The 16,283-nt window shown below is 71.0% G+C and overlaps 1 protein-coding gene across 1 annotated transcript; it reads right to left on the bottom strand.

Moving 5' to 3' along the window:
* Window positions 1-3,250: 3,250 nt before the first annotated feature.
* MAPK8IP2 (mitogen-activated protein kinase 8 interacting protein 2) lies at window positions 3,251-16,044 on the bottom strand. The gene is made up of 12 exons (XM_075024472.1): window positions 15,980-16,044; window positions 11,053-11,158; window positions 10,107-10,349; window positions 8,252-8,351; window positions 5,640-8,075; window positions 5,128-5,203; window positions 4,832-5,004; window positions 4,612-4,721; window positions 4,396-4,515; window positions 4,243-4,313; window positions 3,889-3,987; window positions 3,251-3,703 (listed from the first exon to the last, which is right to left on the bottom strand). The coding sequence occupies exons 1-12, from the start codon at window positions 16,042-16,044 to the stop codon at window positions 3,631-3,633; spliced, it is 3,672 nt and encodes a 1,223-aa protein (XP_074880573.1). The 3' UTR covers window positions 3,251-3,630.
* Window positions 16,045-16,283: the final 239 nt, after the last annotated feature.

A 16,283-nucleotide genomic window follows, 5' to 3' on the forward strand; every position in this document is an offset into this window, starting at 1 on the left:
TCTCTTGCACCTCCTCCTGCAGCAGCACCGGAGCCGTGGGTGGAAAGAGCCAGGACCCCGCAGAGCCGCTGCCCATCTGTGCCGACGCTGCCCTGTGTTTGGCTGCCTGCCCTGGGGACAGTGACTGCACTTGGGGGATGAGCCCCGGCTCCCGCCAGCCTCCGGGCAGGGTGCTGGGGACTGTGCTGGGGCCGTCTGTGCCGGACAGATACGTCTGCCCGGCTGCAGCCCCACCAGGCCCTGGCAGAGCCACCAGCGCCAAGCAGCGTCTCACCCCAGGCTGGGGCATGGTGCCACCGTCCCCAGCCAGAGCAGCAGCGGGAGCAGAGGTGCAGGGACGTTACAGCAGCTCCTGGGTCCCGGCCACGTGGCACTGGGGGTCCTGGGTGCTAGATGCCCAGAGCTGAGGGGGGGACACGTGCATGAGGCACAAGGCCTCATTCGGCGTCTGCAGCTGCCGGCGAACCTGGACATCATGGTTGCCTGGGGGGAAAAACAGCAGCCGAGGGTGAAGGAGTGGAGAGGAAGAGGGTAGGAGAGGTGTGCGGGGTCCTGGGAGAACCCAGCCGAGCAACCCCACGCCAGGCAGCCTCTCCAGCACAGGAGGCATTCTGGTCACCCCAGTGACCCCCCAGGACCATCACCCTTCCACTGGCACATGCTCGAGCCGCTCAGCAGTGTACTGGGTTCGATGGCATTACTGGCGCTGATTGGAAAAGGCTCAATTAGATTCAAATGTTGCATAATGATTGGCTGCTGCGCCTGGTGCACGTCTGTTACCCGGCGAGATTCGTCGGCCGATAAAGTGACCATTATTCACCCGTCACCTGCTGGCTCCTTGCTGGCAGCAGCAGCCAAGGGGCTGTGGGGCAAGGGGGGGGCCGGCAGGGAGCTGCCACCCCCGCTGGGGACAGCAGGCGAGGGGACGGAGGAGAAGGGGCAATCCAGGCGCTGAGAGCCCGGCCACGGCGCTGCCGCAGCAGCCTCCAGGGTTGCATCAGGGCTGGGTCACCAGCACAAGCCCCTGCGGCAGCGCCGGGGAGGGGGGACGATGCTGCTGAGCCCCAGGGCCGCGGCGCAGCCCGTCCCAGTGTGATGGGGCTGAGGACGGCCGTGCTCACCTCCCGCGGCGGTGGCTCCGCTCCCAACCCCAAGGCCCATGAAGGTGCTGGGAGCTCGCTGGTACCTCGGCCTCGTGCCCAGGCACGTTCTCGAGGGTCCATCCCACTCCACTGTGATACGTTTGGGGAGGCCAGCACGGCTCCTGCCCGCCCCTCCTTGCTGCTGCTCCTATGCCCCCCAGAGCAAACCCCAAGCTGGGGTTGCAGCCCCCACCCAAGAGAGCCCTCCTCCCACACAGCCTGTGGAGCTGGGCATCCAGGATGGGGCTTTGGGGCTGGGGGGGTGCCTCACAGCAGCCCCCCGCAGCCATTCCCCCCTGTTGTCTCTGCAGCCAGCATGGGGAGCTGGTGGGGCTCCCACCGTCTCCCACCCACCACACCGGTCCCGTGTCCCCCCCAGCCATGCTGCCAGCCCAGCCACGCTGTGCCCACACCCTGAGGTCCCGGTACCCGTCCGTCCCCGCAGCCATCGCTCCTTAGCCTGGCGGCCCCCGTGCCACTCCGTCCCCAAGCCCAGCTCTCCCCATGCCTGATGCTCCAGTCTCTGTGCCACATCAGCACTGCCCGTTTCGGTGACACTAATGCCTCCTTCCCTCATAGCCATGGGCACAGGGCAGGACCCAGCACGGGTCCGTGCGGCTTCTCTGCCACGGGGTGCCACCGGCTGGGTCCTCCTGCCCTGGGGTAAGGGCTCGCTGCCCCCAGGCTGCTGCAGCCCCCCCTCCAGAGCTGGAAAGCTGCACCCCAAACCTCAGGGCACTGCAGCGTGGCAGTGACACTCAAGCAGAAACGGACTGCACGAGGTGACAGGGAGCAGGGGTGGCAGGAGGAGCCATGCCATATCGGCGGTGCACCCCGCAGCACCCTGCCCACCCAGCTGAGCACCCCACACCTCCTGCAGACACAACTGTGCACCCTGCACATGCACCCCATATGCCCTGTGCCTCTTGCAACACACCCCCCCCCCATGCACCCTGCGTGCTCTGCGCCTCCTGTGCACACACACCCCCCCATGCACGCCCACCCATCCCATGCACCCTGCACACCCAGCTGTGCCCCACATTTCCCCCACTCCTCCTGCACATGCACCCCCACAGCCCTTGCTGCAGCCCGTGCCCCTGCACGCACGCTCGCGTACCCCACTCCTGACCGCAACGCACCTTCCCGGCACGCAGCAGCGCACCCCACTCTCCTGGGTGCAGTGCCCCCACCCTGCACCCCACACGGACCCACCCTCTCTGACCTGCTGCCCCCGTGGCACCGACAGAGCATCCCCAGGCTCGCGGTCACACCAAGCATATATTTTATTGAAAGACCAAGTGGATGACAAGGCAGTGAGGGGAGAACCTTTAACCAGGGTTTGTACAAGTGTCAGTTGCTCAGGACTCCTCCTGTCGTTCGAGTTACGAGATAAATATTGGTACATAGAGCGGAGTGGAGTTATAGTCACTAAACTAGCACTGGTCAGATATACGGGGCCGGCAAGCAAAATAAATCACCAGGCACAGCAGTGAGGAGCGGGGGCGGCCGCCTGCCCGGTGCCACGCTCGGGCCGGACCCCGGCAGCCGCCCCGGCCGCGGGTTTTCCTCTCGCAGGGCAAATACATTCAGGCCAGGGGGGCTCCCGCGGGGCCAGCGGCATCGCCCCCCGCCCTGTGGGGAGCCCCCCAGCCCGAGTGCCGGTCCTGCGCCCCACGGCCAGCACAGCCCCCCAGGAAGGAGGGGATGGCAGAGCGGCGGTGGGGCAGGGACTGGGGACACCGATGGAGGCGAGGGGGCCGGGGGCAGGAGGGGCCGTGCTGCGCTCCCCGGGGAGCTGCAGTGCTGGGGCCGCGGAGGGGACGGGGCCAAGGTGGCTGCACTGGGGTGCAGGGCTGTTCCTGGGGGCCTGCAGCTGCGGGGGGAGACCCCCGGGGGGGCTGGGAGGGTGGTGCTGCCGCCGTGCAGGGGGACAGCATGGACTTGGGGGCTTCATGGCTGGAGACGCTCACCCCAGCACCCCCACCTCTCCATGGCCCCCATCAGCCCCCCCACAGCCTCTCTCCAGCCCCATTCATCCCCTTGAGACCCCCCCCCCACTGCCCTGCTGCCCCTGCAAGCATTTGCCCCCCACGCACTCCCCCGGCATCTCCATCCCCCGTGGCAGTGGCTGGCCAGGGCACGGCAGGTCCCTGCTCCTGCGGCCACCAGGCTGGCTTTGCTCATGCAGGGGGGGCAGCTTCTCCCCCGGCCCCGAGGCTCGGCTGCATCACCCCCGTGGCCGGGGTCCCTAGGGCACAGGGCCGGGGCGATGCTGGGCGCACCTTGGATACCCACCCATGGTCCGCGGCTGCGGCCTGGCCCCCAGCCCCCCCGAGAAGCGGTGAGGATGTGCGGGGAGTCCGTTTGGGCATGGGCTGGAGCATGTGCAGGGGGGGCCAAGCCGGCTGGTTGTGGGGTCAGACAGAGTCTCTGGCCGTCTGTGGGGCTGGAGGGGGGTGCGGAAGCAGGAGACACAGTGACTGCCCCCTTACTCCAGGTAAATGTCCTCTGTGGGGCAGGCGTACTCCAGGTGCTCCTGGTAATATTCCTGAAACGCTCGTCTGCAAGGAAGGGCACAATGGGCTGGCTCAGGGCTGGGCTGGGCTGGGCCGGGGCCCGGACCCCGGCACCGCAAACCCCTGCACACCCAGCCCCGGCACGGCCAGACCCCCTGCGCCCAGACCCCCAGCACCGCAACCTCCTGCATCCCCAGCACTGGCACGGCCAGCCCCCGTCCCCATCTTACCCGACGCACTCGGCGACGTGTCGCATGGATTCCTGGGAGACGAAGACGTGGCAGGCAAAGCGGCTCAGCACTGGGTGCTTGGTGATGAACCCAAAGTAGCTGCAGGGGGAGGGCAGGGTGAGGGGGGACACACACCCCTCTCCTGCCCCATGGGGGGGGCCGGCAGCCGCAGGGGGCTCTGCAGAGGGGACACCCACTCGGGCCCTGGGGCTGGGGCAGCTGGGACAGGACGGGCACCAAGCAGGGGAACCTGGCATGGCTCCGCAGGAGTGTGGGTGCCCCCGGGCAGGGGATGGAGGGGGGCTCCCTTGGGGCCGAGAGCACCCGAGGGGCTGTAGGAGAAGGGTGTCTCACCAGCTGTTCCGGGGGTGGCACCCGCAGAAGGAGATGTTCTTCATCTGGAAGAAGTGGCTGCAGCGCTCAAACTGGAAGAGAAAAGCCGCCCGAGGTGTGGGCGCCCGGCTCATGGCAGGGCAGGCACCCGGCCCCCCCGCCCGCGCCCCTCACCTCCTCGTCCCGGCTGTACTCGGTGACAGTGAGGATGAGCTTGATGCCCTGCAGCGTGATCTCCAGGTCGCAGCTGGCCGGCGGGCGCAGGTGCACCGTCAGCTTCCTGGTGGTGGCAATCTGGGGGCACGGGGGTGGATGGCGGGCATGAGAGCGGAGCCCAAGCCGGCACAGGGACGGGGGGGCCACGCTGCCATCCCCCTCCCTCGGGCTCACCTTCTGCATGGCGGCACAGAGGATGCCATTGCCCTGGTGATACGGCACCTCCACCGAGCCCAGGAACTGCACGTTGAACCGTTCCACCCAGCACGGGTTCCTCTTCAGGCCTGCGCGGGGAGAGGGGACGAGGAGACGGCGCCCTGAGCCCCCCGCGTCCCCCTGAGCCCCACGGCCCCCGCCACTCCCCTACGGCCCCCAGGGCCCCGCAGGCTCCTACCGATGGCGTCCCTGGCTTGGCCGACGACCTCGTGGGCGTAGAAGGCGGGGAAGATGCCCCTCTCCCCCGTCCGCATATTGTAGCCCCGGTACCAGTAGTCATCCTCCTCCAGCTCCACCAGGATGGGGTCATCCACGTCCAGCTCCAGCTCGTCCTCGTGGCGGGGGATGAACCTGGGGGGGATAGCCAGAAGGAGGACACGGGCAGGGAGTGGCAGAGCCATGGGAGAGGGGGTCCTGCGAGACACCACCCCCGCCAAGGTGCATGTGGCCAGCACGGCCGGGCTCACTGCTCACCTGAAGACAGCCCGGTGGGTTTGCTCCCGCTCCTCCCCATTCACCATGCAGGAGAACAGCCCGAAGGACTCTGTGCCTGCGGAGGAGGAGGCTGCTGTAGGGCTGGGGGGCACCTCCCACCTCTGCCCACCCTGGGGAGCAGATGGCCATCACCCGTGGGATCAGGCCCCTCCTCGGAGGATCCCACCTCAGCCCCTGGCCCTGCACCCCGCACCGAGGCTGAGGACCCCGCGGGGTGCTGGCGCAAAGGCATGTTGGGGACTGGCCACCCAGCAAAACCTCGCGGCCCCACAGGGGAGAGACCATGGCCTTGGGGTCCAGCCCCACACCCCACGCAGCCACCCTGTCCCTGCCCCACCTCCCGTGCCATGCTGCTCCGTGCTATGCCACACAGGGACGATGCCATGGCCGGGATGGCCGAGGCAGGACAGCGGAAGGCAGCCAGCCCGCCGACAGCACAGTGAGCAGCCTGGTATGGCATGGCATGGCACGGCCTGGCACGGGTCACTTACTGGAGGAACGGGAGGTGCTGTTGACGAAGACATTGAGGAACTTCTTGGAGAACTGCAGGTCGGCCTCGGGGGACGAGTCCTCGGAGGAGCTGTGGGCGTCAGGGGCCACCAGCCCATCCCCGAAGGCCGCCTCATCCTCCAGGTCGCAGCGGTCGCAGGCGCGGAGCAGGTCGCTGTCGTCGCTCAGCACCGAGGTGCAGCGCCGCAGGCTCACCAGCTCCAGCTGCGTGTGCTCGTCCACCACCAGCGTGTACTTCATCGAGTCGTAGGCCAGGGACTCATCCAGCGCCCGCGGCTCCAGCGCCCCGGGGGCAGGTGGCAGCTCCCCCCCGAAGCTTCCCCGCAGCGGGTCCTCGGGGAAGGGGGAGCCCTTCAGGTAGGGCGCCTCGTCCTCGTCCGTGGAGTAGGCCATGGTGAAGCCGCGGTTGGTCTTGGCGGTGGAGACATCCAGGGCGGGCGAGCCGGCGTCGGGGCCCTTCCCCTGGGGCGCTAACCGGACGTCGTCGATCATGTCGTCGGCCTCCAGGATGCCCGAGTCCAGGTCCCTGTCGACGGCCCAGTCCTCCGGGCCGGTGGCTGGCGGCGCCACGGTGGCGCGGTGCTCCCCGGCGGCGGCCTCGGTCCCGGGGGAGGCGCGCGGGGAGGCGCGGGGTGGCGCGGGGCGGCAGCCGAAGGTGGCCAGGACCTCAGAGGTGCCCAGTCTGTCGAGGGTGACGGGGCGCCCCGGGAAGACGGGCGCGATGGTGTCGTTGGTGGGGTTGCTCAGGAAGAGGAAGGGGCCCGGCTCATCGGCGGGCGGCTCTGGCGCCAGCTCTGTCCCGGCGCCCAGGGCCCGCTCGTCCTCGGCGCGCTGGAGGGAGCTGCGCAGCGTCTCCATGTCCACCAGCTCAATGGCGCGCTGGCAGTGGGGCAGGGCGGCCGGCTCCCCCATGCCCACTGGGGAGTCCCGCGAGCCGGGCTCCGCATCCAGCGCCTCGCTCAGGATCTCGGGCTCCAGGTCGGAGGCCGGGGAGATGGTGTCGCAGAGCGAGTGGGTCTGCTGGAAGCACTCATCCGGGCACTTGATGGGGTAGGAGCCCTCGGAGATCATCTTGTTGACAAGGTTGCTGAGCAGCCAGGGCGAGTCCGAGTCCTCGCTCAGGTCGGGCTCTGACTCCGAGTCGGAGTCGTACTCACTGTTGTCCTCCTCGTCAGCCTCGGGCATCAGCTTGGGCCCCACGGGCAGGTAGAAGGAGCGCCGGATGCTCTCCAGGCTGTGGTCTGGGTCAATCTTCAGGTCCAGGGGGCTGGAGGTGGAGAGGTCCGTCTGGCCCGCAGGCGCAGAGGAGTCCACCGGGTTCAGGCTGTCATAGTAGCCCTCCATCTTCAGCTCCGCCAGGCTCTCCCGCCTCACCACGCCGTGCTCCGGGAGCTCCCTCTCCAGGGTCTCCTCCTCCTCCTCCTTGCCCTTGTCCAGCAGCAGGGAGTCCTTGATGCCCATCAGGCCGGGGGCCTCCAGCTCCGTCTCCAGCTCGGCCTCCGAGGTGGGCGAGCTGGCCTCCTCGATGGAGTTGGTGAGGTGGGAGGACCTGCCGCTGCTGCTGTCGCTGCTCAGGTCCAGCTCCGTCTCCGAGATGGAGGAGATCATGTTGCTGACCAGGCGCCCGCCAGCGAAGGCCGCCTCGATCTCCCCCTCCACGTCCGAGTCGGAGCCGGGCGAGCTGAGGTCTTCGCCGTGCCGGCCGCCGGGCAGGAAGGGCTTGGCGGTCCTGCTGGTGAGGTCGGCCTCGATGCCGGGGTCCGAGGAGGGCGAGGTGGTCTCCGAGGAGCCCGAGGGGTGCCCGCGCACGCTGGCCGCCCGGCCGGGCTGCGGGCCCTCCCCGTCGGAGCTGAGCGGCTCCGCGGGGCACACGTAGGCACCCGTCAGCCGGGCGCCCTGCCCGTCGTGCCGCTCGGCGACGGCCCCGGCCGCCGGCTCCTCCCGAGGCCGCGGGGAGCCGGGCTGCTCGCGGGGGGCCGCGGGGGACCCCGGGCTCCCGGCCCCCAGGCCGCCCCCTTCGCCGGGCGCCGGCCTCTCCCGGCCGCCGGCCGCTTCGTGCTTTGGTGGGGCGCGGCGGCCGTTGGCGACCGTGGGGGCCCGGGGTGGCGAGCCCGCGTCGGGGCCGGGAGGAGCCGCAGGCCCTGTTGGAGAGAGAGACGGTTTAGGGGGCGGCTGGTGGAGGCGCGACGGGGAGTGCGGTGCTCGGAGCGCAGAGGAGATGATATTCATGTTATAATCTTCCCCGGCTCTCGGGGGCGATGGGTTACCATGTGCCAGGGACTCGTGGCTGTTGCCTTGCGAGTCAAAGGGGGAGGGCTGCAGCGAGGCGGGGGCCTGCCCGGCCCCGCCGGGGCTCGGCCCCTTCGGGCTCTCCAGGCAGGGTCCGTCTTGGATGCAGGCGTGGGGAGACGAGTGTCCTGCAAGGGAAAGCCAGAGCCCTGCGTCAGCCCTCCGCTCCCCGCGCCGGGGCGAAAATCCCACGGGGCTTCAACCAAAGGGGGACGGCCGTGGGACCCCCCCAGCGGGAGCCATCCCCAGCACCAGCCCCATGGCCCCGCTCTGGACCGGGACCCCGTCCCCATCCCGCACTCACCAGTGTGTGAGGAAGAGGAGGAGGAGGAGTGGAGAAGGGCGTCCTGCCAGGTGGTGCGGTGAGCGGGCGGTGGGAAGCTGCCGTTGTTGTTCAGGGAGTCCTGGGGGAAGAGCAGAGCCAGGGTGGGTGGGTGGGCTGCCGAGCCCAGGGATGGGGCCCGAGGCACATCTGGGGACCCGGCAAGCGCGGGGGAGCCGGGGTGCCTGGCGTGGGCTGCGCAGGGGCACGGGGGTACCAAATGCGGCCGGGCCGGCCCGGGGACGCCCCTCGGCACGGCTCGGTGCTCCCCGTCGGCTTGGCAGCACCCGGGCCACGTGCCCAGGGGCTTATCGGGATTAGGGCCGCGACGTCCCCAGCGACCCTGCCCAGCCAGACGCGCGCCCGGCAGCGCCTGCCACAGAGCAGGACCCGGAGGCGGCACGCTGCGCGTCCCGCGCGGCCCCGGGGACACCACCTCGCGGGGGACACGCCGGCACTGGTGCTGAGCCCGCGGGACCCCCGGCGCGAGGCCCCGCTGAGCCCTGTCTCCCCGAAACCGGAGCGTGACTCCAGCAAGGGGGGCTCCGCTGCCTCCCCCAGAGAGCCGCCGGCGCTGCGGTGCGGGCAGGAGCTGACAGGGCCGAGGCCGCCCCGTCCGGTGCGGCGGCAGCTGTGGATTAATCCCAGCGGGAAGCGCCGGCAGCGATAATCCCGCCGAGCGGGAGATTAGCGAGCGGGGCACGCACCGCGGGGCACGCACGGCAGGGGTCCGGCGCGGCGGGGAGGGTCGGGCAGCACGCGGGCTGTGCCGCTGCCCCAGGGACGGGTGCCGGGGGGAGACGGGGACGGGTGCTGGGGGGACGGTGCCCAAGGATCGAGGTCTCGCCTCCTCCCAGGGCCAGAGCAGGGATTACCGGGATTTGCACCCCGGGCACACCGATGGGGGCCGGATCCAGCCATCACCGGGGGCTCCGCTCCCGTCCCCAGGGACGACGGACCAGGGTGGCCAGCGGGATCTGGCTTTGCCGGTGCATCCCGCCAGGGTGCGGCAGGTCGGGGCCGGCAGGCGCTGGGGGTGAGCCCTGGGGCTTTGTCACCCTCCTGCGCCGGCCCAGCCAAGACCCCCAGCCCCCCGACAGCCCCAGCCGCATGCAGTGCCCTTCCAGAAGGGGGGGTCGAGAATCCCAGAAGCCCCCCGGCACCATGGCAACGCAGCCGGATGCAGGCAGCACCGCACGCGGCTTCCCACACACTGCGGTGGCACGGCAGCTCGGGGCTGGCACCGCACACGCGTGCGCGCGGGGACACGGGGACACCCCTGCGGCTCCACGCCCGCGGGGACCCCCCCACCCCGGGGGAGCCCCTGACCCCAGCTCCAGGGATGGAAAAGGAGGGGCGCGGCGTGCACGAGCACCCAGGCACGCGCAGCCGTGCGACGCACGGGGCCGGCACGTGACGCTCGCTGCGCCCACAGCCAGCAACCGCCCGCAGCACCTCGCAGCCCTCCGCCACCCAGAGACATCCCAGACGTCCCGCTCGCGCCGGAGCCCCGCACGTGGGGATGGGGCCCCCCAGACCTGGGCCTGGCAGGGAGCGGGCAGGGGCCCCGCTGGGCACCATGCAGACCCATCCCCAACGTCCCCAGCTTGGCCCCGCCACTGCGGAGCTGGAGCCGGCGTCATCTTTGCCCTTCTCTGTGGTGCCCGCCATGCTGGGGTGGGCGCAGCCCTCGGCCCACCCCTGGGCAGAGCCCACCTCAGTGGGGCTCCTTCCCACGCTGCACCCCACAGAGCCCCTCCTCCTCCTCCGCCAGCCCTGGGGGGCAGAGACCCCGGGGGGGGGGGTGGAGACCCCTCCCGGCCACCCCCACCCTCACCTGGGTGCCCGGGGCCGTCAGGTTGAGGGTGGTGGGTCGGTGCTTCTGCGTCTCCTCCAGGGCGGGCGAGGGGATGGGTGAGGCCGAAGGGGATGGTGGAGCTTCCAGTTCATTGCCCTCCTCCTCCTCCTCCTCTTCCTCCTCCTCCTCCTCGTTGTCGTCGATCATCTCGAACTCCTGGAAGTCGTCCTGGAAGGTGCAGATGGGGTGCGGCTGCTCGCCGCGCTCCAGCACCAGACAGTCCTGGGGATGCGGCACCAGGTTAGTGGCCACGGCGCTCGCGCTCACCCCGCTCCCCAGGACGGCACGGCTGCCGCGGCACAACCCTCCCCAGCGGTTCTGCTGGCACCGAGCTGGCAGTGCATCCGCTCCCTCCACTCCTGCCCCAACAGGACGGGGGTCTCCAAGAGGAAAGTGCCCTGTGCCGGGGACCGGGGATCCCCCTGGCTCTGCCAGCACCCTGCCTGTCCCTCGCTGCCTGTCCTGGCCCCAACACCCAGCGCTTCATCCCACCCGTATGCCTGCCTGGCCCTGGCCCATTTCCCCAGCACTATTCCCCCCAGTGCTGGGCAGAGCTGGGGAGGAGCTGAGTAAGCGGGAGGCACGGGAGCCACCGGAACGAGGGAAGCGCAGTGACAGGCAGGCACCTGGCCGGCGGGGCCAACGTGGGGCTGGCTGCTGAGCCACCCGTGTTCACCGCGGCCACCCCACAGGGCTCAGCCAGAGGTGGCGAGAGGCCCCGGGCTGCCTGGCCATACTGGGGGTCCCTGGGCTCAGGACCCTGCCTGCGCCCTGCAGTGCATCCCCTTGGTGCCCTGGCACGGGGGCCCCTGCACCCTCCGCTCCGGGAGGGGCTTTGCCGGGCCAAGGCCCCCACCCAGTCCCCACCAAAGCTCTGCGCAGCCACCATGTGCCCGGGGGGGCTCAGCACGCTCAGCTGGTGCACCTTCTCATAGTGGTCCGAGTCGTAGTTCAGCCCAATGCCGCAGTCGTCTGTGATCTCCGACAGGTCCTCGTCATCAAACTCCTCCAGGCTGATGTCCTGGGGGGGCCTGGGGAGAGGGGCCAGGGACATCAGGCCAGGGGTGGCACGCCGACAAACCTCAGCAAAATGCCTCCCGCTCCCCCCCCAGCACTACGAGGGCCCGGAGAGCCGAACAGCACTGTCGGCATGCGCTGCTGGCATTGTACCCGTCACCCCAGGGTGCCGGCATGGAAGCACCAGCTGGGCAGCACCACAGGGGCATGCTGGCGCAGCACCATCGCCCCAGGGCGCTGGCACCGGACCACCAGCCAAGCCGACATGGCACGCTCCCGCCAGGCAGCGCAGGGCCTGGGACCCCGAGCTGCAGCCTGGGCATCAACCCCGTGCCAGGAGGCAGGCGAGGCCGGAGGTTACGGTGAGGGCGACGGCCGCAGCGACGCACAGGGCTGCCGCTCTCAGCGCCGCGCTCCCTCCCGCCCGGCTCGCCACAAACTGCCCAGATTCACCACCGGCCTCGTACCAGGGCGGCGAGAGCCCCGCACAGCTCGGGGCTTGTCCCCGGCCGGGCAGAGGTGCCGAGACCACTGCCACAGCGGGCAGCGCGTCTCCCAAATTCCCAGCCCAGCAAAATCCCTTGAGCCGAACCCAAGGCACGTGCCGGAGCCGAGGCGGGGAGGGGACGGCTGCTGCCGCCGCCAGCTTTGGGGTGCCACAGGGCTGCCTTCCGTGCCTTGGGGGGTTTTACTTTAGGTTTAACCTGAAGCAGAGCCATGCGCCGTCCCGCAGCGCTGCCCGGGCGCAGGGCCTGCCGGCGCAGGCAGGGACAGGGGGGGCAAGGGCGGATCGACACCCTGACACCCCAGACTTGCCCGTGCTGCCTCCGTGCCTGCCCCGCAGGCAGGACCCTGCAGGCAGGGCTGGGCCTGCCCCTGCCCAAGGCAAGGGCAGCCAGAGAAACCAAGCCTAGCTGTTCCCGTCAGGAACGGGGGTGTCATGGAAACCAGCGGTTTCTGCAGGGGAAGGGAAAAAAAAAAAAATAGGAAAAAGACGACAACTCTTGGCAGGATTTGGTGTCAGAAAACGGAAACCAAACGTTTCTGGCGGGTCTGTAGGGTGGGAGGTGTGGCAGCGCCCAGGTGCTGGTGGGGACCCTCTGCCCACCCCCGTGGGGTCTGGGGGACACCCAGGGCTCCCCCACAGCCCAGCCCCAAGGGAGCGCGGCAGCAGCCAGGCAGGGGCCGGCGGAGCTCCTCTGGCAGGGATGGGTCTGGGGTCTCGCTGGGGCTCAGCTGGCAGCAGGAGCAGACCCCCCACGTGGTGGTGGTGGTGGGTGTCACAGCCCCTGACAGCCATGGCTGCCTCCTGGGCTGCGCCCTCCCTTTGCCTCCCGCTTTTGCCCCAAACTCCCCTTTTCCAGCCCCTCGCCCCAGCATGGAGGCCAGGCGCTGACTCCCGTTTCACAGGGAGAAAGATTTCCCCTAATCACATAATTCCCAGAAGTAGGCCACGGAGACTGCATGAAATATTTGCAGATTTGTGGCGAAAGCATCAGAGCCGGCGGTGGGACCGTGGCCTCGGCCTGCAGCGGGGCACGGGGCTGAGCCGGACCCCGGGCAGGGGTGGGGGAGCCCCAGGGGCAGTGGGGAGCAGACCCCCAGGTGCAGTGGGGAGCAGAGCCCCGAGGGTGGCAGGGACCAGAGCCCATCTCCCCAGCCCCAGGGGACATCGGTGGCTGCTCTCCCGCAGGCAGCAGGGTGGGGGGCAGAACCCTCCGGGCTCCGCTCCCGCACCCTCGGACCCTCCTCACCCAGGGAACGAACTCCTCCACCAGCCCTCGCCCTGGCTGAAGGGACACACACACCGGGCCAGCACGGCCCGTGCCGCAGCGTGGCATGGCACAGCGGGGCACGGCACGGCACTGCTGCCCTGCACGAGCACGACTGGGGTCCCTGCCCCGCACAGGGCTGCTGCCCTCCCGCGGCCGGGCTCCGGCTGCCCTGGGGAGGCCATCTCCCCTCAGCAGGGAGCGACCGCCGCGACAAACCACGGCTGTAGTTTCTAGGTCACAGCGCTCCTGAGCTGGAGCGGGCACGGTGAGATGGGGCTGCCATGGCGAGATTGGGCCACCACGGCAAGATGGGGCCGCCAGCAAGAGTCAGCCTGGCCCCGCAGCCTCCCCGAGGGGACCCTTGGGGACCCTGGGCCTGGCCCCGCTGCGGCCAGAGAAGAGGCAGCACCATCGCTGTGGGTGCAGGGATACAGCCATGGGCGCCTCAGACACACCGGTGACGAGCAGCAGGCGGGAAGGACGGCGTCCGTCCCTGCAATGGCCGCACAGGACACCGTAGCCGGCCGGGGCGGAGGTGAGGGTGAGGAGCACCTGAATGAGGGTCCGGAGCTGAAGCGGAGCTGAGGCAGTGGTTCGGGGAGGGGGGAGCTCGCCCCAGCACATGGAGAGGGGGTCGGGAAGGGCAGGAGGCAGCCGGACACCCCACCGCAGGACGTGGAGGGACCCAGCACCCCACCGCACACCCCAGGCTGGCCTCGCCGCCTCCGCTTCGGCATGTCCTGAGCTGGGCCGGACTGGAGGAGGGGAGCGGGGAGGAGGGGGCAGCACCGGGCGAGGGCCAGGAGCCTGGCCCCAAAGGAGGCCCAACATCACCCACCCTGGGGCGCAGGGAGCGGGGCCGTGCAGGGACGGGGAGCAGGGCGCACAGCGGGGCGCACACCGGTGTTTGCACAGGAGCTGCCGGGGGCCGGGCTTCCCAAGGAGGGAGTGACGACCAAGCAGGCCATGGGAAGATTGAATTTCCTCATCGTTTTCAGACCAGCTCCCTGGACAGTTCGCCCTGGCAGTGGCTCTTCTGCAATGGCTTCTCCCGCAGGGACGGGCCAGGGACCGGGAGGGCAGATGTGCCTCCAGCCCCCCAACCCCTCTGCGCCCACTGGCCTCCGGCTGCTCCCAGGGGAGGGAAGAGGCCGCATGGAGGTCAGTGCTGACCCTCAGGGGGGCCTGCGACTGGTACCCAGGGCTCCCATGGCCCAACCTGCAGCCACCCGCACCAGTGCTGGTGCCCCGGCCGGGGAGGCAGGAGCCATCCTGGGGCCTCGCCCTCCCTCACCAGGCCCTGCCAGGCTCCGGGGACCTGCAGGTGCTCAGCGAGACCTGGGCGCACTCGCTGCCATGGCATCCCCGGGGATTTGACCTGGTTCTCCGTGCTGGTACAGGGATGCAGCGCCAGCTCCCCGAGCTGCCTCCTCCCCACAGCGGGGAGCAGCGCGGGCTGGGGGTCACGGTCACGGCTCCAGCCCTTTGGCATCCGCAAAGGGGCTTTGTGCTGCTCGCAGTGCTGCCCAGGGCTCGGGGCCACCGTTGGGGACCTCAGAGACCGAGTGCTCCCGTGGGAGCTGGAGGGGCGATGGACGATCCGTGGCTGGGGGGGGAGCAGACATGGCCGGCGCAGGGGTCAGGCTTCTGCCGTCCCTCCCTCACAGGGCACAAGGGCAGAGGGAGATGTGGAGGAGCAGCCGCGAGCTCAGTCCCAGGGGAACTGAGCTCCCTGGGGGGAGAGGAGTGGGTCTGGATCGGGCTGGGAGTGGGCTCCGGCTGGGACACATCCCCGGCCCAGGCCTCAGCTGCAGCAAAGGGCAGGGACCTGCCGGGGCCAGCTCTGACCCCGCATGGCAGGGCACGGGGGCTGAAGCAGGAGCACTGCCAAGGGGGACGCAGCCGAGACCCCTGGAGAACTGCCCAGGGCCCAGATCCTGGGCGAGAGGCAGGAAGGAGCCAAGCAGCCACAGCAGAGGCCACGTCCTCCCCTCCCTGCACCACCGCCAGTGGGGACGCCCCGGGGGTCCTGCTGCGCGGGGTGCCCGGGGAAGGGGACGGCCCGGGGAGCAGCCGTGAGACCTGCCCAGCGCAGGCCAGAACCAAGCGAGGGCACATCCCGCGTGCCCACCAGCCCCCACGTCCCTCGGTCCGCAGCCGCCGTGCCCCCGGGCTCCCCAGATGCCCCCCCCCCGCCCCGCCACCGCCACCTCCCACCCTTCCCCATCCCACTGCCGGGGCCCCCGCAGCCCCGCGCCGAGCCAGCCCATCCCGCACCCAGCTCCCGTCTGGCCCCGCACCCCACCGCTCGCCCCGGGGACCCCAACCCGGAGCCAAGGTCGGGCGAGGTGCGGAGGGGGGGGGGGATGGAGGCGAGGGCCCAGCCGCCTCCCCCCCCCTCCCCGGACCCGCCCGGAGGACCCGGCCGCTGGCCCCGCACCTCCGGCTCCCGCGGGCCCTGCGGTAAGGTGACCCGCGGGCCCAGAGGGGCCCCGTTCCCGGGGCCGGCACCCGGCATCCCGGCCGCCTCCGAGGCCGCTGCGGCGCCTCGGGAGAGACAAAGAGGCGGCGGTAGCGGCGGCGGCTCCCCCCGCAGCGGCGGGATGCGGCGGCAGCGGGCACGGCCGAGCCGAGGCGGGGGGGGGGGTGGGGGTTGTCTGCCCCTCCGTGAACGGGGGGCGCAGAGGGGACCCCCCCCCCGAGCCCCAGCATCTCCCGCCGGGGTTGAGGCGGGGGGGCTGCGGCCGGCGGCTGCTGCTGCGTTGTTAATCCCCGGGACGGGGCCGCAGCGGCAAGAGCTGCCCGGGCGGGCGGGCGGCCTGCGCGGCCCCGGCCCGGCATCCCAAGGTGAACGGGCGGGCGGGAGGCACCGCGGGGGGGGGGGCCTGGGCCCGCCACGCCGCCGCCTCCCCCGCCCCGGTACCCTCCGCCGCTGCCAAGGGCGGTGCACCGGGAAGGGCAGCCCCTGCACCGCAGTGCCCCGGCCCCGCCGGGCCGCCCCGCATCGCCCCCCCCCCCCCGGCCCTGCAGCCCCCTCCCCGCGCCCCGGGCCGGGCTCACCTGCAGCCGGGCGGGGAGAGCGAGTGGAAGGTGGAGAGCGAGAACATCTCGGCGCGATCCGCCATCTTCTCCCGGCCGGGGCTGCGCCGGACTGCGGAGCTGCGCGGGGAGCGCGGCCGGGCGGGGCGCGGGGGCGGGGAGCCGCGCTATGGCGGGGGGGAGCGGGATGGCGGGGGACGGGGGGTCTTATAGCGAGGGAGGAGCCGGGGAGGGCGGGAGGGGCGGGGGCTGCCGCGGGGGGGGCATAGGAGGGGAGCGGGGGGGCGGTATAGGGAGGGGCGGGGGGCGGTATAGGGACGGGAGC

The sequence above is a fragment of the Buteo buteo genome, chromosome 4 (assembly GCF_964188355.1).
Source record: "Buteo buteo chromosome 4, bButBut1.hap1.1, whole genome shotgun sequence".
Classification (NCBI taxonomy): Eukaryota; Metazoa; Chordata; class Aves; order Accipitriformes; family Accipitridae; genus Buteo; species Buteo buteo.

Excerpts from the sequence above, each read along its gene's own strand:
- MAPK8IP2 (XM_075024472.1), bottom strand. The coding sequence starts at position 16,044 with ATGGCGGATCGCGCCGAGATGTTCTCGCTCTCCACCTTCCACTCGCTC. Across the intron at positions 11,159-15,979 it reads CTCTCCCCGCCCGGCTGCAG|GCCCCCCCAGGACATCAGCC; the intron begins GTGAGCCCGGCC and ends CCCTCTCCCCAG. Across the intron at positions 10,350-11,052 it reads ACTCGGACCACTATGAGAAG|GACTGTCTGGTGCTGGAGCG; the intron begins GTGCACCAGCTG and ends CCGCATCCCCAG.